At 31.2% G+C, this 23851-nt stretch overlaps 1 protein-coding gene across 6 annotated transcripts; it reads left to right on the forward strand.

Annotated features, from left to right (window-relative positions):
• On the forward strand, positions 1 to 23007 carry LOC134715351 (uncharacterized). Of its 6 annotated transcripts, none has more exons than XM_063577472.1 (4): positions 1 to 99; positions 11405 to 11614; positions 13623 to 13655; positions 18883 to 23007. In XM_063577472.1, exons 2-4 carry the CDS (start codon positions 11422 to 11424, stop codon positions 19806 to 19808), a joined length of 1152 nt encoding a protein of 383 aa, XP_063433542.1. In that variant the 5' UTR covers positions 1 to 99; positions 11405 to 11421; the 3' UTR covers positions 19809 to 23007. The 6 variants fall into 6 exon arrangements, with proteins under 6 accessions (XP_063433542.1, XP_063433547.1, XP_063433544.1 ...); XM_063577474.1 differs by having other exon boundaries at positions 22 to 172; XM_063577473.1 differs by having other exon boundaries at positions 22 to 103.
• The last annotated feature ends 844 nt before the right edge of the window (positions 23008 to 23851 follow it).

Here is a 23851-nt window from a genome sequence, read left to right on the forward strand (position 1 = left end):
CCTTGAACTCTCTGTGGTGTGTAAAGGACGTCCAATAGAAAACAAGGAGACAGCTGATCAGAAAGACGCAATGATAATTCTCTGTTGATATAATACATAGTAGGTATTTCTTCTGCTATATTTTAGGAGGAATAACATGAAATTATTAAAATGGATAAATCCTACTTTTTAGGTAGGATTTTAGGGGATTGGAGTGATAACAATGAAAAAAGGGGGGATGATAATATGGCTAAATGAATAATTATAATACACGAACTATACAATAGAATTCCAAGTGATTGTGTTATAAATTAAATTATACGTTTTGACAGCAGAAATGTTTTTTTTAAGATATTACAAGTATAAACATAGTACTGATTGTCAGTGACTGTGAGTAGCCATCATGGACATGGTTTAACAGGACATGCTGGGCTAGTTTAAACCAGATATCTGCTGTTTAAAACGCTCCTAAGGCATTACAGGCACGGAGTCATGTTTTCTCATAGACATATACTTGTTTCAATAACACAACTTTATTATTTCTATATTTGGGACTGTTTTATGCTGTTTTCCTGTATTTGGTCCTGCCATAGACCAAGAAATTGTGCAGAGACATATATGCCTCTGGTCCTGTTATAATATTGATCATGTTGATGTTTTTAAAATGACACCATAGCACAGGCACTTGTTTCTATCCATTGGAAGAACCACTATCAACGTATATTTACGAGCTCGTAAATATACGTTGATAGTGGTTCTTCCAATGGATAGAAACAAGTGCCTGTGCACCATAGACAATTTAAGTTACACTTGTATGCAATTTGGTCCCCTATTACTTTATATCATGCAAGTTCCTGTAAAATTTATCAAAGTACTGAAGTACATGTACTAGTGAACATCGGAACACAAGAAAAAAAATCACATCTCTATACAAGTCCAAATAATTATGACGTTTGGCAAGGCTATTTTTTTTTCTTTTTCTGAGGCGTACCAGAAAAAAAAAATAGCCTTGCCAGACGTCATAATTATTTGGACTAATCTCTATACCTGAAAGTGAGGTTAATCATTTGTTAATGTACAGATATAAAAAATTATATCATATAATTATATTTTTCTGGGACATGTTTGTCAAATGTTTGTGTGTGGATGATAAATTAATGACAGGGAATTCAACCTCACCGTAATGACTATTACATTGTATTATATTTTAGTGATATAAATCAGTACACTCTGCACATGTTTATTGTTATATATATTATATTAATAGTTACATGTAGAATAGAATAATATACAAATGCATGAAAATGATATATACCAGGGGCGTAGCTAGGTATTCAGCCAACTGTAGGCACCAATCTGCAGGGGGTCTGGGGGCCGCTCAAGGTCCCCAGTAGGTCCAGGGCAGAGCCCTGGTAGGGGGTTCAGGGGGGCAAAGCACCCCGACGGAAAACGGTTTTAAGCATTTTAGCTGTATAATTTTATGTTCAAAAATATTAAATTTACTGGTTATTTATTCGTGATAATTATTATATATACATGATGAAAAGTTCGAAGAATTATGAGTAATCTGACTAGTGAATTAGGTAACGCAGTACAATCGGAAATATGGAGTAAAAAAATCACAATATGCACTGCCCAGCGTAGATCAGCGTATCCCTTTAATTCAGCAGTACACCCTGTTTGGTATTTTCATATCTATTCCGTTCTGATGATACATGTATATACGTATAACTTAATTAATAGTAAAAATTGTGACGATCCTTCATTAAAAAAAATATGAATCCATGTAAACACTAATATTCCTATATAATAAAACGATCCTTTTGGCTAGACAAAAATCATTAATCTTTTTTTATTCTTATAAACTTTCACCCTAGCCACACAAACACATACACACAGTTCTGTTCTGTTCTGTTCATACCACCGTAACAAAATTCAATCAAGAAATGCATATTTCTTTACTAGTATCATTTACTGTAAAATCCCTACCTGTTTACAAATTTGGAATTTGGACATTTTTTTTTACAATAAATACAACAGGGAGCTAGGTCCTGTAATAGGTGTCGTCCAGAACGAAGGTCTGGAAATTTGAAAATTCCATGCATTTGAAAATTAGGGATTATAGGAGCAAAAATTCTGCTTTTTGTAGACCAACTACGAACTCCCCAAAGAGTGGCATTCTCTCTACAACTAGGCATTGGATTTAATGTCCCCATTTGACCTAACGTGACTGCGTATTTATACATCCTGCACAGCCAAATGGACAACCAACATTGGCAAGTCGGGTGAAGGCAAAATGGAAAGCTAGTTGAAAACTTACAACTAATTACAGTAAAACACTCATGTGTCTAAGTTGAGGTTCATTCAAGTTTTTGTTGATAGAAGTGATCATTCGAAATGATCTGAACCAACTAAGTTCTAGTTTATAGATTCTATATAAGGTAAAATCATAATAACATTCGTTTCTATCCAACATTCCATTCAATAAGAACGAGAGACTAGTGTGCACATGGCATTCGATAATCAAAGAGTTTTGAGAACTTAACTTGCTTTCATCTACATACAGATAACGTTGTTTATCATTTTTTATTTTTTTTATAAAAAAAAACATATTTGTGAAAAATTATGTGTAGGCATGTGCCTAAAGTGCCTTACGGCAGCTACGCCCCTGTATACATCATGTATTTATATAATTTTCATGCATTTGTATATTATTCTATTCTACTATACTAATAATAGTGCAGTGCAAGTTCATGGTGGACATGTCACTCTCCTGTAATAATTTGATTTTTCTCATAGATGAATAGAATTGATTTGAGTAGGCATTCATCTTTTCCCGCAAAATAAGGTTAAATCATCCATGCAGAGTTGTAGTTCCTTAAAATTGCAAGCGTTCTCGAGATACATTGTACAAATGTATTCTTCCGCATACCTGTGCCTAGATATTACGATATTGATTTTTTACTCATGTGTATACATACAAAATGTATAACAAATCATTTTAAGAGTATTAATTTAATAGTTTATCTTCCTTAAAAAGTATTTGATGAGTATTCATTGAAGAAATTAATTTATAACAAGCAATAAGGAATGTTAGTTTGCACTTGATGATGTCTAGGTATTCATCATGTTTATAGATCGGTCAAAAACCCAAAATGAATATTACGTACATGTAATGGAAATATAAGTGATAGCAATACACTGGAATGCCCGTAAGGTCATCTGCTGTAAAAATCAAGGTTGTTTCAGTTTAAATGCCATGCAGACTCGCCCAACCCATACATTTTGACATCCAAACGGGTATTTCTTTGTTGTGGTTGACCATAAATTTTTGCCATATATGAGTAAGTAAAAATTATACTTGATAAAATTCAATTTTATAAAAAAAAAAAATATAAAATAATTATTTTCACAACAAGATTTTTTTTGTGAAACAGAAAACCAATGTCCAACTGACAACATGTGAAAAACATATTTTAAGGTGGTATGGGTGTCTTTCGCCATCTTGGATTGTAAAGAACAGAGAATCTAAGGTCCATATTTTCTATCAAGTTAGCAAAATTTGATGCAGTAATGGGTTGTCTTTTGAATATTTTCAAATTGTCAATTTAAGGGGAGGTAACTCTAAAACAGTGCATTTTCTGAAGGACTCTACATGAAATTTTCCTATTTTGTCTATTAGCCGGAAAAAACATACGGTGACCCTATCTTTTCTTTTGATATTATCAAAGCATTGTCTGAAAGCAATCTTTTCCTAATTTATTTTACAATTCTATCATTTTGTTTAGTTTCTATTCACAAAATGTTGTTTTTTCCTGTATAATCCATACAAAATTTGTCATTTTGTCACAACCTGTAGCTTGAGAAAATGCACGGTGACCTATCATTTTTATAATGATTTTGAACATGTCTCAATAGATACTACATTTTGACAAAGTATGAACAAATTCTATCATTTTTATTTTAGACTCCCATACCACCTTAAGTCAAAACATCAATGTTTATATTGATTAAAGCTTGAAAAAATAGATAAATTTACCAGAATAAGAAAAATAAGAATGGAATTGTTGAACAAATATCTTATAAACATTTTGATAAACAGTATGTTATCTTTGTCCATTTGCCTATCATCTGCAATTGCCAAAAAGAGTAGGATTCATTATAATTAGCCAGCGAATAGAAGTGACATTTTATTATATCTTGAATTAAATGTATTTTTTCCAGATCAATAAATACCTGGTAAAAAACACCTAGATTGTGTAATCGAGACCAAAAAAATAATAACAAATAAAATTGACAAATTGAGATACACTGTGTATGGAAAATGGAAGTGAAGAAGACAGATATGGTTTGCTGGTTTCATGTACATGTACATGTGTACCTGCTGGCTAGCATTTGAAAAACATTGCAAAATTGCTTTTTTTGTTTTTTGAATGTTTTTTTTGCTGTTGGGTCTCATAAATTTTGTATTCCCTACCTTAACATGCTTTATATTATTGTTAATCACATAAAATGAAAATGAGTTTTTGTTCCCTGCTGCAGGGGACAAGGAAATACTGGATGTCTGTCCAGTCTTGTTAATGTTCTCGCATGTTTAATTTTTGACAGATCATTGTTTACAATGTATATGTATATCAGCATCATCATGTCTTGGATGAGTTTAAAAATCAGTGCTGATCAATTGTTCATTTTTGTTATTTTTAAAAGAATTATGTCCTTTGGACACATTATTTTTATGAAAAATTGCATCGTTTGTGCTCTCATGTTTACAACTCTTGCCAGACTAATTTTGATTAGATAGTTATAATTTTGGGTAAAAAAGACTAATTTCTTGAGTTCCTTGCGTTTGATCAATGCCAAAAATTTTCAAATTTAGATTTTTTTCCTAACACAAAATTACCAGTTACCACAACATGAACCAGCTGTGTCTATCATAGCTATGGTGTAAGTGAATAAAACAAAGCTATAGATAACTAAAGAATTTTTTTTATTGATATTTAATATACATAATACATGAACGGGATGAAGATCTTTTATGTCTGTAAGGAAAGCAATCCTTTCTGAGTAGCTTTTGTTGTGGAGGCTATTTGTGAAAGGATTAAAGTGATTTTAACTATACACCCATTTAATTCAGTGCTCATGTACATGTATGTATATATACTCCATCCTTCCTTTCATTCATTTTATTACCAACTATATGAATGATAAATAAAGGCAACAGTAGTTTATCATATGTTTACCGCTGTTCAAAAGTCATAAATCGATATACAATATAAAAAAGAAGATGTGATACATGAATGATACAAAAATTAACAACTATAGGTCACCTTACGGCCCTCAACAATGAGCAAAGCCCATACCTCATAGTAAGCTATAAAAGGCCCCGAAATGACAATGTAAAACATTTCAAACAAGAAATCTAACGGCCTAATTTATGTATAAAAATTTGTAAGGGTTCCGCGGAACCCAGTGTCTCGCCTACTTTTGCTGTTAATCACACACTCATAAAAAATTCTGAAAAAAATCAATAAAATTATTCCTCTCGATACTATCTTTTGATTATCAGAAGCTTCTGTCCAAGTTTGGTAAAAATCCAGGCTAGTTTAAGAATCTTAAAAATGTTTTAAATACTTTAACTGCAGACTGTATGTAATTTTAACTGGAAGAAAAACTAAGTCCATTTATAAGTAAAAAACGGAAAAAATAGATTTTTTTTTTTACGAAATTTACTTCTGGATACTATCTTCCGATCATAAACAAGCTTCTGGCCAAGTTTCTTACAATTCCAGGATAGTTTAAGAAAGTTATTAAAATTTTAAAACTTTAACCACAGAGTGAATGTAATGTTTCCTGGCAGAAAAAACTAAGTCCATTTATAAGTAAAATACGGAAAAAATGTAATTTTATTTTTACAAAATTTACTTCTGGATAATATCTTATGAACATAAACAAGCTTCCGTCCAAGTTTCATACAATTCAAGGATAGTTTAAGAAAGTTATTTAAATTTCAAAAACTTTAACCACAGAGTGAATATTTGTGGACGCCGCCGACGACGCCGATGCCGACGGAATGTAGGATCGCTATGCCTCGAAGGCTCGACAAAAAGGGAATGAAAAACAAATATGTAACACATAAACAAACAACAAGCACTGAATTACTGGCTCCTGACTTGGAACAGGCACATACTTACAGAATGTGGCGGGTTAAATATGTTAGCAGGATCCTAACCCTCACCTAACCTGGGACAGTGGTTTAACAGTACAACATAAGAACGAACTATAAAAATTAGTTGAAAAAGGCCGGCCTAGCCAAGATCAGATGTGCATTTTGTGTTTCACATGAAGTCAAAAATGAGTATCACCTCAGGACAAAACTCTTTTGGTATTTTGGTTCAAAAATGGTTTAAATTATGAAAAATTGCCATCGTTAGGCTAACACTGGAAGCATTTATTTAATACATGCAGTTTTTGTTAGAAATATTTTATATTTTTATGAAATAAATGGTGTTTAAAAACTGTATAATTCTCTTTAATGGTTGCCTTCAAGACATGGTCACCAGTGTCAGATTTTTGGTCAATGACAAAGACAACAAAATATGTTTAGAATTATTGAATATCAAACATTTTAATTGGATAAAAAATGACAAGAACATGTTTAACTCAGTTATTTCAAGCAACAGTAGCTTTCTTTGATTATTTATCTTATCTGATAAAACTGTATCTAAACTTATCAATAAATAACAAAACTTCAAAAAAAAAACCTTTCTTTTGGTGTATTGAACCTTAAAATAACTTGATGCATATTCTTACAATAAACAATCAAACATAGCAATACAATTTATATATTTTGTCTACAGACAAGACATTGTATTTATATTTAATGAAATGCATTATTAAAACCTAATTCTGATATAGCTGAAAGTGTTAACATACTCTTGAAAAAAAAAACATACATTTTATCAGGTTTATCTATCAAACTTAGCTTGACTGGGAGGAAAATGGAAACAAATACATTTTGATAATGTCTACGGACAAGACATTTTATTGATATTCAATTAATGCTTTCAAAGATGATTGTTAAAGTTAATATTAAAAGTTACCAATTAAATTTTAAATTGTGTTTTTAAAATTTTGGAAAATATAAAAATGTACCCATAATTCTTTACACATCTCAAAAATTTATTGATTGAGCCAAAATGAAGACACATTTTTTTAACTGAAATCCATATATGGTCATATATCTGACTGTTTTCAACAATCAAACTTTTATTATAACTCAATTTTGACATAGTTGAATGTGTTCTCTTGAAAAAATAACATACATGTTACCTACATTTTTGTATCAAATTAGGCTGAACTCGAGGAAATTGGCTAAAATATATTGTGGTAATGGTAATTATGTCTACGGACAAGACAATTTCAGTTAAAAAAAAATCTGTTAGAATGAATTGTGACTATATTAATGTTGAAAATACTGAGTCTTAATTTGAATAGATAACTTTCTTCACCTAAAAAATAAGTTCCATAGCAGACAAATAATTGAATTTAATACTTGTTATGTACAAGTGTCTTGTCCGTAGACACTTCCTCATCTGCTGTTAATACTGAAATACAAAAGATTAAGTAAGAGAGAGAGAAATACTTTTCCTTAATTTGATTTATTTAACCTTTTAAGGTATGCAGCAAATGGAATAAACAATATTGAAGTAAAATAAGGTATGCTTTTTATGACTGATGATCTGCCACTTTTTAAAATCCACTCCTGTAAAGTAATTTTACAAAAATTGAGAACACTTAAATTACCATTTATTTATTAAAAGTAAGATATGTTTAAGTTTAAACAACACATAGGACTAATTTAGACCCATACATCCTAGCAATATTGATAAAAAGACATGTCTACGGACAAGACATGTGTCTACAGACAAGACATTCTGACATATTTTTGAAATTTTTCCTCTATTAATAGATGGTAGAAAAAAAAGTTAGTAGTGTTTTCATATCTACAATAGAACAGGAACTTAGCAATGCAACATTAATGTTATTATACTTCCAGTTTACTAGGGAATGCATGTCTACGGACAAGACAATTTTTCACTTTATTTGTATATCCAATTTTGATGGCATATATCTGCAGCTAGGGTACTGCAATTTTGATAAACGAGGTAGTTTTTGATAAAGTATATACTAAAAGAGAAAACAAAACACATAATAGCATAAATTTGATTCATTTTTCTCTTATATCACTACACTGAGCAAGCTAAAAACAAAAGTACAAAATTTCATAACGAACGCATAGTATTCAACTTTTGATCATAACTTTGTAACCACTGGAGATTTTTTGTTGCAACAACCAGTAAAAAAAAGATGAATAAATTGTCTATAACAGTGAACCAATAATGTAGTTCAAATTAATTTCACTTATTCACTATCAATTGTTGAAAACAGCGAAATTTTAAATGAAACAACATAACGTGAAATTTTGCCCATTTTCAGCGTGTATTTTAGTGTTTTATTTAAAAACGGTAACACCTATACATGATATTTGATATTCATTGTGAAGCCCTACATTCTCTCCTTCAGTTCAAACATGTATTACTTATGTAAACATTATCTTCTTGTCTTAACAAGCATATAACATAGACCCACTATGAAATGCACATCTGATCTTGGCTAGGCCACTTACTCATCAAATGAATAAAAAATCCAGTTCACAATCTAAAACTGAGGAATACACATCAACTATATGAGGAAAACAAAAGAACAACAGGAACATTTATTAGTGCAACAAAAATAAACACCAACACACAAGTCCTATATTTTAACATACAAACAAGGAAGGCGTCACAGAAAAAAAAAATAGCCTTGCCAGACGTCATAGTTCTTTGGACTGCTAGGCTGGCTCAGAAAAATTTTGGAAGCCCTGGCTTGAATATTGCTGTTTACGTTTCCTTGTTTGTGATGATTTTCAGTTTCACAAGCATGTATTTTCCCATAAAATGCTTATATTCTGACGTCATAGAATTATGATACCGAGAAGCTCATTCATAAAAAAGCTTATGATGTGGGAGTACATGTACCATTGGAACACCTCAAACAATATATTCATATTTTACCACGAGTGTGTACTCAAAGCGTTTGAAGGACGTCATGTTAGAATTTACATTAGCCATGTTAGATGAGAAATATTTATAATATTAAAAATACAAATCTGTTGTAGATGTACATGTATGAACACAATTACATAATATTGAAAATATTTGTACACCTGTTAGTAGGAGATGATAGGAAATGATACATGTAATGACTTTCAATAAAATCAATTTATATATGTTTTACCCAAATCACATATACATGTATACATACACACATGTGTATGGGTATACATGTATCGAAGTGTACATTAATTAGCAATGAGTGGGTGTTGATTTATTGAACTTGATCAATGATCACTGCTGTTACTCAACTTCCTATTTATCTGACATGTTTAAGTTGTTTTTCTGTGTTACACAATACAAACATAGTCATGATAATATTTACATACATTTTAATATTTTTATGTGTGCCCACACACAATTTTATCCTTTACATTTTGTAAAAATACTAGTAATAAGTATAACAAAAATTGTCAAAGATAAATACATGTAAGTCTATAAGTCTAAAACTACATGTACATTTTCATGTTAATGTGTAATTCAAACTAGTTACAAGTTCATTCTACATGTAGCTAATGATGTTAATATAGGTTCTTCAAGTACATTTTTAACTTGTACATCCTTTAAAAAGTTGTAACATCAATTGTTACTTCAAGGTACATGTGTACATTCTTGTTACATTGTGGTTACATGTAAGTAATTATCTTTGATCGTGAAATTATTTTTCCAGGTCATATATATGTCGTGTACAAGTTGCGTTTTTGTACAGGTTATAACATGTACAAAAATATTGTACATGTTATAACTTGTATAATGCAAAAATACAAGTTATAACATGTACAAAAGTACCTCATACATGTTATAACCTGAACAAAATATTGCTAAAAAATGGTTCTAACTTGTACAAAATTCAAGATAATCTTAATGAAGTAAAATACACATTTAAATTCACCAATGCATAAAGAACAACAACAATAAATAGGCCATATATAAACGTGTCTCTTTCTGTAGAGGACAATGATCACATAGTTACAGAAATATATGTTTCATGACTTATGTTGGCAAAATGTGTTTTCATGTGATTGAATGTTTTATGTATTCCATCATGGCTTAAATATTAGTGTGACACTATTTACTAAAAGCTTGCATTTCCTCAATGACAATATTACATTAGATACTAGTACATGTAACTAAATTCTTCCCATAATTTTAAGAACGATGCCTAATAATATTGGATAATACTCATCCCTCTCGTTTTATAGCATGCACAGACTAAAACAATGTCTTATATGCTTACTCTGTAAAATCAAGAGAGAGCTGAAATAGTTTTCATTGCACCACGTTTCATTATAAATATCTTTGGATCTACTCTTCAACATTTTTGGCCTTCAGCATGACGTATGTAAATTTACAACTCAATTTATTTTACAAACTTTAAGATTATTTTATTAGGCGAATGTCATTTTTATGTTTTAAATATATATCCCCTACTTTGAAAGCATGTATTTGTGTCCTTTGGACGTTGTCTGCTCCTTGGGCGGGTTGTTATCTTTTAGACACATACCCCATTTCCATTCCTAATTTTATCTGTAGACACACCTGTCTTGGCTATCCTCTTATGTCTTTTAGTGTCAACTAGAATGAAAGTATTTTACTATTGCCTTCAAAGTGGACACTCACATTTACAATTCATTAAATAAAGATATGTCCATAGATAGTCATAAGAGAATCATAAGACACGTCCTAAGATATACATGTATCTTATGACAAGTCTTAGGAATGCTTCGTAATACTGACCCCTGGACATTAACTGTATCAAAAAAGGACAAAACACACTAACATGAAGGAATAATAAAAAGGTTACGAAAATATTATTGATGTCAATAACATCTGTTGCGATAATAGAAACATATCCTTATTTTTCGATTTTGTACAAGTTAAACCCATTTTTAAGCAATATTTTGTACAGGTTATAACATGTATGAGGTACTTTTGTACATGTTATAATTTGTATTTTTGCATCATACAAGTTATAACATGTACAATATTTTTGTACATGTTATAACCTGTACAAAATCGCAACTTGTACACGACATATATATATGTACATGATGTATGTACCACTATTTTTCACAATCTTTTGCAGTAATTATTGGTATTAGTATATAGTGAAATTTGATCCATTAAACACAGTCTATTTAATAATGATACTTAATACATTTATTTTGAAGTCTTATTTTAACGTTTTGACTTCATGCTTTTTATTGTAGAAAATTAAAACTGAAATATGGAGAATGAAGATGCTTTGCAAAGTGGTGGAATGCCAACTATTGATGCAAAAGATTTTTCTTTGCCTGAAGTTGATGTTGCCAAAAATGAGGCCAGCAGTGGATATGGATTTCTGCCACAGCTTCCTAGAAGTTTAAATTTGTTTCCATTTTTTGGAAGATATACTAATGTTATACCAGAGGAAACCGATGGTAAGATATAAGACATTTGACCTTTCGATAAAGATATTTCAAGGTTAAGAGAATTTTCGAATATTCGTCCGACAATCATGGGTAATAATGTATGTTTGTCTTTTTCATTTTTAGCCGTGTCGTTGTCAGTTTATTTTTGATTTATGAGTTTGACTGTCCCTTTGGTATCTTTCGTCCCTTTTTTATACAAGTCATCCTTATTTACTTGAAAATGTAAAATAATTTTTTTTGTATAAGTGATTTTGTATGAGTTTTATTTTATTTACCAGTTTTGAATTGTCTCCCCTTAATCTTCTCCAGATAATATTAATTTATACAAGTAGCTATAGACAGCCAATTTTTTTTTACAACCCCTGAAATTCTTAACTTTTGGGAGTTTAAAATATACCTTAACATACCTATTCTGATTTTTTTTTCATGTTTTTAATTAATTTTCAACTTTTAATCTCAAAAACTAGGAAAAGAAATCTGTTGCCCAAAGAAATTCATTAAATAAGGCTCTCAAAAATTGCCCCTTGTTAACATGGCAAATGAGCTGTATACGTTTATTGTTAATAAAGAAAACTATTAGGGGAATGTAGTCAGGAAATTTTTAATTAACCATCACCACCTTTAAAGACTGTCTCAGATGAAATTCTTTTGACATACAAATTAAACCTTCATCGATTGTTATAAAACTTAAGACAGAAGCTAATCTTCATGATCAAGAAAAAACATCTGAAGAAAAAGCTTTATATTGTTGGTCAACAATGCTCAACATTACACTTTTACACTGACAGCAGCAATGAAAGTTGAGAAAAGGGGTTCCATAGAGCTTCAAAGCAGAGGGAGCTTTAAGTTTTAACCTTGTTGCAATTGGTCTGTACATACGTTCATTAGTCTGTAAATCCCAAAGTTTGTTTCTGTTCTCTTACTTTGGTTTGTATCAATCAAATGTTTTGAAATTTATACACAATGCTTATTACCACAAAACACTGTTTCATTGTGTATAATTTTCATAAGATTTGGTTGTATATAACATGTAGAATTATATATATGCCCCTTTACAAATAAAAAAATGCTGAAATTTTCGTTTCCATTCTTTTACTTCAGTTTGCTTTAACCAAATGTTATGAAACTTATACTTGTTATATACAATGCTTATTACCGCATAATCAATCAAGTTTGAATTTTGGTGATAACACTTAAACCATTCTGGACTGGTTAAGCCCATTTACAAATGAAAAAATTTGATGAAATTTTAGTTTGCGTTTTTTTCATTTAACATGTTTAAAACCACCTCAACCAAAAATGTTTATACACAATTCTTATTACCACAAAATACTGATTAAGATAGGATTTTTTGTGGTGTCACTTTTCCTCTTCTATAGTTCTGCCTCTTTTCAAATGGAAAAATTGCTGATTTTTTTGTTTCTGTGCTCTTACTTAAGTTTGCCTGTACAAAATGTTATGAAACTTACACAATACTTAATACTGCAATACTAAGATCAAGTATGTATATTATGCAAGCATGGGCATGATGAGCACATTTTCAATTTATTTGAATTTTTATGCCCCACCTACGATAGTAGAGGGGCATTATGTTTTCTGGTCTGTGCCTCCGTTGGTTCGTTTGTTCGTACGTCTGTGTGTCCGTCTGTACGTCCGTTCGTCCCGCTTCAGGTTAAAGTTTTTGGTCGAGGTAGTTTTTGATGAAGTTGAAGTCCAATCAATTTGAAACTTAGTACATATGTTCCCCATGATATGATCTTTCTAATTTTAATGCCAAATTATAGTTTTGACCCCAATTACATGGTCCACTGAACACAGAAAATGATAGTGCGAGTGGGGCATGCGTGTTCTATGGACACATTCTTGTTATCTATTATAAATGACTGATATATATGTATAATGAGATTTGGTTTAATATGTATATCCACCAAAGACCAAATTAAATTGATTTTAACAACTTCACCAATCAGGGAAATCTCCGCAATATAGTGAGCTTAATTTTGATTTAATCTTGCAGGACAAAAACAATGTCTGCCACATCACAGAACAGGTAGAATTATGCACACAACAATTCTCCCAATTCTGTTCCTCAGCTTTGTATAATGTGTTAACTAATTGTAGAGTTATTTTACAACTGTTTTCTTGTGATATGATGTTTTATTTGTCTAGAGAGATTTCTAATATTTAAACAACCACATTCTTGCATTATTAGTTTAAAGTGAATGCAAATCTTTTAGAATATGATTATAGTTTGAATATATCCTTTTGATATCTTCTGTCTGGCTTTTACCATTGTTTACAGGAATAAAACCACTAATTATTAGTCCATTATGTTTTCTATGATAATGCTATTTCAAGCTTTTATAGCTATTTGGTCTTATGTTCATTTCATAGCAAGACTATACCATATCCTGACTTGTGCTGATAATTTCAACATACCTTTACTTGCATATTAGAGTGCACTGGTTCCCAGAACTTGGGAGCACAAAAAGGTACTTCTGATCTAAGCAACAGGGCAAAAGTGACCAAGAAAAACAACAAATCCAAAAACTTTGAAACCATACCTACTAAATAATAATATAAACTGACAAAATAAGTAAAATACTAAATATACAAATTAAAACAAATAAAACATATTATATGAAAACTTTAACTGGCTTATCCTTCCAACAAGAAATCCATGCTAGAAATCAAATAATCAGATAAAGAACTATGCAAATCAGATGGAAATAAACTTTGAACTCTTTTGACAACTTTGCATGATTTTTTCACATTCTTATGAACTGAAGTAGAAACGGGTTTTTCGGGTTCAACAACATGAACAGAATTGACACTTTTACAAACTTTATTAGGACAATTAGCTCTGATATGTCCAACTACCGAACAATTAAAACATTTTTTAACTTTAAACTTCCTACAAACCAGTTTTTTAAGAACTTTGACAATTTGATCAAAACCGGACTTCAAACAACTTAAATCTAAACTTTCTTCACTTTCCTTAATTTCACATTCAACAGGTTCAACTGTCAACTTAAAAGACTCAAACTCTGTAGCCAAAAATATAGCATCATCAAAAGTTGCAGGATGCTTAAAACGAACAAACTCTCCCATTTCCTTCTCTAATTTGTCAATGAAAATGTCCATACCATAAGGTTCCATACTATGGAAATTTATCTGGATATGCACGATGGCATAAAAGTTTTAATCTATGTCCAAAATCAAACACAGATTCATCTGGCAAAATTGTACAATTTTTCAGTTGAAATTTATAAAAAAGTATCCTTTCCTTAGGATTAAAACGTTGCATTAACAGTGATTTAGCTAGCGCTCGTCACTTTCGTATTTTACGAAAAGGTTTTCGAAATGACGAAAATATTTCATATCAATTTCGTCACTTAAATTTGGAAAGTGTAAAAATATTTACACATCAAATTACTTGAATTCTACCTGTCATTATGTTTCTGACAAGTTTATGACCCTCAGGTAATTAACGTTTACCAAAAGTGTTAAAAGTTGTGATGACAAGTAATCCGCCTATCGCCAATCAGATGGGTTGCTAATCCCTTAATTATCATTATAAAACCTCATAAATGACCATAATAATAATCTATTTAGGTTAAATCAGTCAGTCAGCATTTCATTTTAATCATTTCTCACAGTTCAGTCGTATTTTCGTCATTTGAACAAAATTGAAAAACTTCCCGGACATTTCAACTTTATTTTAATTTCAATATTTCCCTTACGATCATAATTTGCAGTTTGCTTGTCGTAGTTTCGTCATTTCAACGTATTTTCGTCATACTTTACATAAATATTCATCAAAAACTTTCGACAACTTCGATTAAAAAGAATGAACTTTATTCAAAACGTAAATATTTTCACTTGCAAACAGGTGCTTCCTGTTCTATGTATTGAGCATGCGTAAAAGATCGTAGATGAATCCGGTTTTATTCTGAAATTATAATTCAATTGTCACTTCCCGTTTTCATTTCATTTCGTTTAAAAATCGAAAGTAAACATGATCTACAGTCTACATGCATTAGAATCGTCACATTAAGTACGGATGCAGATCCTTCTATCCAATATTAAAGAAATTGATTCCAAATAGATATTAAAACGTATTTTCAAGGATATACATGATTGTGAAGTGAAAAAGTCGTTACAAGTTCATCAAGTTCAAGAATCATTTGTGCAGTGGTTAAAAAATAGAGGCACCCAACTTTTGTTGATAAGGGGTGTGCCCTGAAAATAACTGAAGTGATGTTTTGATCATATTACCAGATCCCTGTTCTTATCTTCATATCTTAGCATCACATCAGTCAATTCATTCAATATTGTCAATAACTGCCTACATTAGCAATCCTAAAGTCTTCAAAGATCCTAGACTAGTCCTTGAAGGACTTGGACATATATGTATAGCTAGTTTGATAAACATCCTAGATCCCTTGCTTTATAAAAAAATAAGGCTGATTTTTATCACGCGCAAAAGTGACTAAAGCCCTCAAAATCCTAGCTAAAACCCTGGCATTAACAACCTTTTCAAAAAACTGTAGCTTAGCAACTGAACAGGAGTAAGAAGACGTAAAATAGTTCGTGCTTCTTCCCTAAATTTATTACTAACTGAAGAGCCATTTCAGAAAAATTCCAGTTATTCCAAAAACTAACTGCTTCAAATTGAATAAAATAATCTTGTACATCAGCACTAACACCATCAAAAGTACAAGGTTTCTGTTCAAACTTGAACATTTTGAAAATCAAAAACTTGAAGAAAAAAAACTGATTGTTTAAAAATAGTCAAACCAAAAACTGAGGGATCAGGTATCCTGGTCACGGCACCATTTGTAACGGAGGGGTTCGGTGACGACACCTTCAGGGACGTGTAGCAGCCAGTACTTCGCCCCTATTCGACCATTGGGATACCTGATATTAGATTATGGCTTAACAACAGACAATGAATCAAATGAAACTATATTTTATTCACAAATGTACAGTAATTGCATGTATTAAATAAAGTCGGAATTAAACAGGAGTCAGAAAACTTTCTAAACTGAAGTTCAAAAATAGAGTTATTTCAATTGTAAAATGAAAATGAAGTGTTCCCAGACTTAGTCTTAATAGTTACGTAAATTTGATTCGCGCGTTGTGTTTTAATGTAGTGAAAATTTGCACCATAAAGGGGTGACTAACTCTGGCGAACTGCACCGAAGTGGTGGCTAACTCTAAACTCAAGTGAACTGATACAGTCCGGCGAGTATTTGGAGGCCTGTGCAAGGCCGACTCCGACTGAATATCAAATTATATTCTAAACTTGTCATTAAACAGGGTAACTTTAACTGAAACAGTACTGAAGAAAAGTTGAATAAATAAATATTCATAAAACATTATAAAAACATCGAAAGTTAAATACTAAAACAGTTAAATTAACAATCCTTACTTTTATCTTACTGTGTTAAAATAAAATTAAACTTAAAATAAACATTTAAATACTAAATTATTAATCTGTCCAAATTAAGGGGAATTAACCTAGGCAAATCAAGGCACATCTATTACACAAGTAAGAAATAGCCTCTGCCCTCTATCTTAGAAATGTTTCCTTTGACCAGATATAAATATTTCCTGAGCTTCTGCTCTTTAGCATTTTGCATTGCTTTGCTCTCTAAATATACCCTGTAATGCCTCATGTGCCTGTACATATTTTGAATTCATCTTTTTGTTTTTAAAATTTAAGGAATAGCTATACTGTAACATGTGTAAATAAAATTGATATTGAAATTTGGGAATGTGTCAAAGAGACAGTAACCTGACCAAATTGGTCTTTAACACATTGAGACAATCCTGCATCTGGAGGTGGGATTCAGCTGGTACCTAAATAAAAATGTTTTTTATAGTTCACTGAAAATTGACGTTATACTTAGCTCAAAAACATATTAATGAACTAAATTAAAAATCTTACAAGACTAACAAAGGCCAGAGGCTCCTAACTTTGAACAGGCAAAAGTGTGGTAGGGTTAAACAATTTTTGTGAGATCTCAACCCTCCCCCTATACCTCCTGCCAATGTAGAATACACAAACACACAGCAATAGCCATAGTAAAACTCAGTTTAATAATAGTCTAAATCAGATGTCAGAATAGGTAACAAAGGAAACTAATCAAAATGACAATGATACCTAAATTAACAAAGGACTACTAGCAGTTACTAACAATGCCAGCTCTGGACCTCAATTATACGGATTAAAAGATTATGTCTTCATCGTGTGAAAAATCAGGCACAATCCATCAGGTTAGGGGTTTAGTATCACTCCATCTGTTAAGTATCATTCCATCTGTTAAGTATCATTCCATCTTAAAACATGAGAAGAACATAACCTGTATCATGCCAACAATTGGTTTTAGAATAAATGTGTTTATTTTTCAATGCAAAGACCCTATGAGTAAATCAATAGTAATACCGAAATGTGCCATCTTTAATGGCCTGACAACAGTATCATAATTATATCCCTTCTGAATAAGTTTAAAGGTTTGGTACATGTATACATGTACATGTTATGAGGTGAATGCTGACATTTTTGTGATTTGTAAAGAATCAGTTTTCAAGGGGGAAAGGGGGGTGGGGCAACAAGGCAAGGTCAGGAGAAGGACTTAAAAGAGTCTTTATAATAATTATATATGTAGCTCCATTAGGAGACCCTTAATGACCCAGCTCCTCCTCTAACCTATAACCGCCTCGGTGGTGTAATGGTTAGCGTGCTCGCCTCGAGTGCGGTAGGTCGTGGGTTCGACCCTCGGCCGGGTCACACCAAAGACTTGAAAATTGGTATTTGCTGCTTCTCCGCCAAGCACGCGGCATTAAGGAGTTAGAGCAAAGACTGGTCGGCCCGGAGTCAGAATAATGTGTCCGGGTAAGGTGACATGTCTTCCTGCGAACTGTTACCTTGTGAGCTAGCACGTTAAAAATCCGGCTTAGCGTGTCGGTCTAGTACAATGTGGGGTTAATATTCATTTATCATTATCATGTTCTCGTCCTGAATATGCATCTGACTTGCCACTGGACGTTAAACAACCATCCATCCATCCATCCTCTAACCTATATGGACAAGTATTACCATGATTACATATATGCATATAGTTTAAAATGTATACTTCATGCATGCAACCTTATAATTGCATTATTTTTTTTCTGAGTTTCATGCAGCCAGCAAAGATAGTAATTTTACACAATATAAATTCAATTACAGTCCAATACAATGGAGTTTAAAATGATATTTTTTATTTTAGACGCTGTAACCACACAGGTGTATTCCAATATTCAGTCCAGTGCTGGACCTAAGGATAATTTGATCACAGAGGTAAAGAAACTAGGATTAACAGCACAAGCCCCACAAGTAGATAGTGAAATTCACAAATTTGAACCTTATTGGGTTGAAGTTGGACCTAAAAATAGACATTATGATACTCGTCGCCAATCAGCCGGAAAGGTGAGCAATGTAAAGCACAAAAATAACATAGATCATAGCGATGATAAAAAAACAAATGTTATTCACGATGACTTAGCTTTGATTGAAAAAGAGAAAAAGAAAATCTCTGAACCTGTTGGGTCATCCCATGATGATCTTGTTGATTTTAGAAAAGTGGTAATGGTTCCGCCAAAAACAGGAACAGAATCTGCTTTGGCAGCAAGCAGACGTGGAAGAATTTTCAGAAAATATGAATTTACAGCCTCTGAGGATAATCCTCAGTTTAGTCGTGGTCAATTATTTGGATCGAACAAGGGGCTTGGACATCGTAGATCAAGTTCTACAAGTAATATTCCTCAGCTTGAGGGAGAAATATGGACAAAAGATGGAGATCTAGAAAAATACCATTCCACTGACAATCAACTCGAGTCATTTCAAGGAAATATGGAACAGAAAAGTTCGGGTCTCAGAAGAACAAGTTCAACAGGCGCACTGCAGCGACTTGGAACAGAGCATACTTTTAAAGATGATCAACTTGTAGAATACCATAAAGAAGAAGAGAAGGGTTCTGAAATCAAAAGACATGAAAGTACAAATAATACGCCTTCAAAGGGTTCTAGCTTTGATACATCTGCAGTCAAAAGTAAACTACAAAGTATAGGAAAGAAAACAGTAGAGTTGGCTACTACAAGCAAAGTTCGTCAGAATAAACGAGAGCGAAATATGTTTGCTCCTACATCTTTTTAATGAAAGTTTAAACTTAGATAACAGATCCAGTACGTAATAATACTGTATACATATGAAACATGAGGTTGTTTTAGATTTAAATATGATTCATTCTTACACAAATGGAGATTTTGATATTATAAAAACATGAATTTATTTGATATCAAAGCATTTATTAGTGAAGTTCAGGCATATAAAGCATGTAAAGTATGTGCTACCTATTGATCTGTTTAAAAAGCTTTTTTAGCTTGTGAATAATTCAATAACTCCTATTGAGAGGTGTTTATACTTTTTTACCATCTTGCTTGAAATCATTACTCACAAAAATCTGTTAAATGTTTTGATTGGCCAATCATTTTTGTTGTCATGTCTGATTTTAAAATATTGTTTCAAATACAAAGTCGTGTATCATATCATTTGAGAATGAAATGGGTAATGTTTTCTAATTGTTTAAAATTAAAACCGCTTGTCTTTCAAATATATTCAAGTTTTTAATACATCATTTACATGAAACTTTTTTGTACAATTTTATTAAATATTCTGCTATCTTTTAATTGCATGCACCTTTGCTATATTACTTAAGCAATACTGTTAGCTATGTTAACGGGTATAAGTATTTCCTGAATTAAATATATAAATGACTGATTTGACCTCAATATTTTACATATTCAAGCCTTTTGTGTACTGTAAACTACAGAAGTTATTATGGTCATTTATTATTTTGGAAGAATATGAGATTTTTTATTTCAATTTCATTGTAAATCTACTCACATTCATGACATTATTTGTATTGATATTATGTTTTCATACTTCCACTCTAATGACTATATTTCTACCTTAGGGAAGTAGGGATCATTTTCTGTGTAACCATTCCTTTTAACTCACAGTTTTTGGTTTCCTAATGTTAACTAGGTACATGTATGTTTACCATGTATGAATATATATATATGTGTGTAGTGCTATTCTACTTTAAATGTACATGTGTAAATGATACCTTGTTAGTGCTTGTGTTCAAAAGTATGTTTTTATATTTTAATTCATTAACTTTTTCATTTATAAACCTATATATAATTGTAGTACTTCGTTATTTCATATTTTACAATCATGTGTGCAATTAGTTCGTACGGGATAAATGTTCAGGTGTATATTATTAGAAAGTTTACAAAGGAATTAAAAGAAAACAGTGTGGTTCATGAATCAGAAATAATTATCTTTAAATTTTTACATACATGAACATGTGAAAGAGTGTTATTGAATGTGTAAGAAATTGTTTACTTTTTTGATTTTTATCTCTATTTTGTATGTATACGAATCCTAAATATTTATAATGGTTTTTTTATATGATGGTTACAGGAATAACTTATGAATGTTGTGAATTAATTGGTAATCCAGTATTTACACCAGCTTTTACTGCTGACTAAATAACAATATTTGCATCATTTGTCCGTATAAATTTGCACTATTTGATAAACCCAAAATCATATCATCCATTTAATAAAGTGGTTCATGAAACACTGATAACTTATGATTTGAACACATTATAAAAAATGTATTTCACACAAATGTTATAAAATATTTTACATTGTCAATGTATGTCAATTTAATTTATTGTGGTTTTAAATTTTTCATATTAATGTACAGTGAAACAAAGACATTTATACAATGTAATCATATTATGAGTTTTTATTATCTTCATGTTTCACAGTTTGAATTGCATTCTCATCCATCATATCTGTACTTGTAGTTGCATTAAGGACCATTTTGGGCTATACAATAAATAATTACAAAATATACATGAATTTCATAGTATAATGGTATATGAATGTAATCAAAATCTCATCATTGTAAGGTCTTTCTTGTTCCATGAATATTCATCTATAATTGAGAGCGATACTACGGGCCAACCTGGACTATGTTTTTCAAAACTTCTTAGTTTAGACATGCATTTTGATCGAGTAACATCAGGCAAATATATTCAAAACTACCAGTATGTCTAAAATGTTTGTTTGAGAGAGGTTTTATATATATAATATATAGATGATGCAGCGATTGTTCTATCAGCCCTTGCAGGCACTGTTTTTTTTTTCCAATAAAAAGAACACAATTCAATTTTTGTTAGACATATGAAAAGAAAAAAAACACTTGATTTTGTAATGTCTTAGAATTGTCAGATTTATCAATATTAGTTACTTAAACTTCCGACTTATAAGCGAGTAACTACAGTAGTGTCATCAACAGCATTCACTTAATTTTTGTTTTGTTTATTTTTGTTTAAGGGCTGAGCCAAAATTGATTTGGGTGCAGGGATGGGAGGCACTTTAATTAAGTAATTGTGGTTTGGTGTGTTCTCCTTAGAATTTTGTAAGAATTGTATGTCAAAATGTATTTAGAGTTTTGAATTTATATTGTGGTTCATGCGGGTCAAAAGATGGTGCCTCCCTCACCCCACCTCCATGTATTTAATTCTTGGACAGCACTTATATGATACCTATTCAGTATTCACACCATTTTTTTTGGGAAATGAAATTGTTACAAGTGATCCCAATTAGAATTAGATATGTTTTATGAATATTACATTAATTCGTGATATTATATGAAACCAAAGATCAAATCATCAGGGGTACATGTATGTTTATCGTTCTTAAGGTGTTTAAAAAAATGGTCCAAATTTTCGAAGGTACATTTATCTTTATCAGGTATTAAACGAATGTCTTAACTAGTTATTGTATGATTTTACAAAACTATATTGGTATGTGCCATCTGGAAAAGTTAAACAAAAATTCAATAATTGTCATAACTTTGATTGTATTATTTACATTGTACTTGATGGTGAGGTAGAAATATTTGAAAAATATAAAATCATCCCCCATTTATGCCAGTAATTATTTTTATACCTTTAGTAGAGCAAACATCTGGTTTATTCTTACTGAGACTGGTTCACACTATTCACAAAAACTGTTCTTAATGTTTATTTTGACTTGTTAATGATGTAACCAATTTTTTCCTTGATTATGACCCATTTATTTTTATGAAAGTATTTGATCTGAACTGCATATTTTTCGTTTATAAATGTACAGGTACATGTATTTATTTACATCTTTGAATGTATAAGATTTTATAAGAAATGTCAAACCTCATAATGTTTTTAATTCTTTACTTACATCCATGTATATAAAACGAACATCAGATCTAGCTTTAAAGCATTAAATGTTTTCACTTTCTTATTTGTTCACTTGGCCTTCTGAGAGTGAATGGTTTGTCAAATTTGGTGAAAATGTCTGTCGATACAATTCTATAGGGACAATTAATTTGTTGAACTTTGAATATCTAGGTTGCTGGCCTTTGGTTAAAGAAACTGACACAAACCAGTATTTAAAGTGCAATTTTCCAGTATTAATAATATCAGAAAACTTCTGTCAAAAGGGATTTTTTCCTCCTAACATTATTGGGACAGTAATCTATAGTTTTAACTTCTGTGTCATTTGGTCCCTTTTAGAGAGTTGTCTCAATAGCAATCATACCACACATTTTTGTTTCTATTTAATTAGAAAAAACTGTTAAAGAGGTTTATGTGAATATTCTTACACATATTCCAAACTTCACCTGAACTTAATATGAAACAAAAGATATGATTGCCAATGAGACAGCTATCCACCAAAGTTCAAATAAAATGGATGTTAGCAATTATTGGCCACTGTACATGTATGGCCTTCAATAATTTATGAAAAAAAGCATACAATATAGTATGCAATCAGAGACATATACAAAATTTACGAAAAACAAATATGACAGACATAAACCACCAACGACAACCACTGAACTAGCAGTACCAGATACATCAACTCTCCTCTAACCTGAGACAGTGGTGTAACAGCACAACACAAAAACAAACTATATATACGAATCAGTTGACAAAGCTTAACTCATCAGATTGATAGAAAGAAAAACATCAAACAAAAACACAGATGCAGTAACGTTTATATCCACCCTCACCCCTTTCTGTCAACAAAAAAGACACTATAAAAGAACAAATCTGAGAGTACTCAGAAGTCAGCTAGTTTAAA

The sequence above is a fragment of the Mytilus trossulus genome, chromosome 4 (assembly GCF_036588685.1).
Source record: "Mytilus trossulus isolate FHL-02 chromosome 4, PNRI_Mtr1.1.1.hap1, whole genome shotgun sequence".
Taxonomy (NCBI): domain Eukaryota; kingdom Metazoa; phylum Mollusca; class Bivalvia; order Mytilida; family Mytilidae; genus Mytilus; species Mytilus trossulus.

Coding starts and splice junctions, on each gene's coding strand:
- LOC134715351 (XM_063577472.1), top strand. CDS start 11,422: ATGGAGAATGAAGATGCTTTGCAAAGTGGTGGAATGCCAACTATTGAT. Junction 11,615..13,622: donor TATACCAGAGGAAACCGATG/GTAAGATATAAG, acceptor TTAATCTTGCAG/GACAAAAACAATGTCTGCCA. Junction 13,656..18,882: donor TCTGCCACATCACAGAACAG/GTAGAATTATGC, acceptor TTTTTATTTTAG/ACGCTGTAACCACACAGGTG.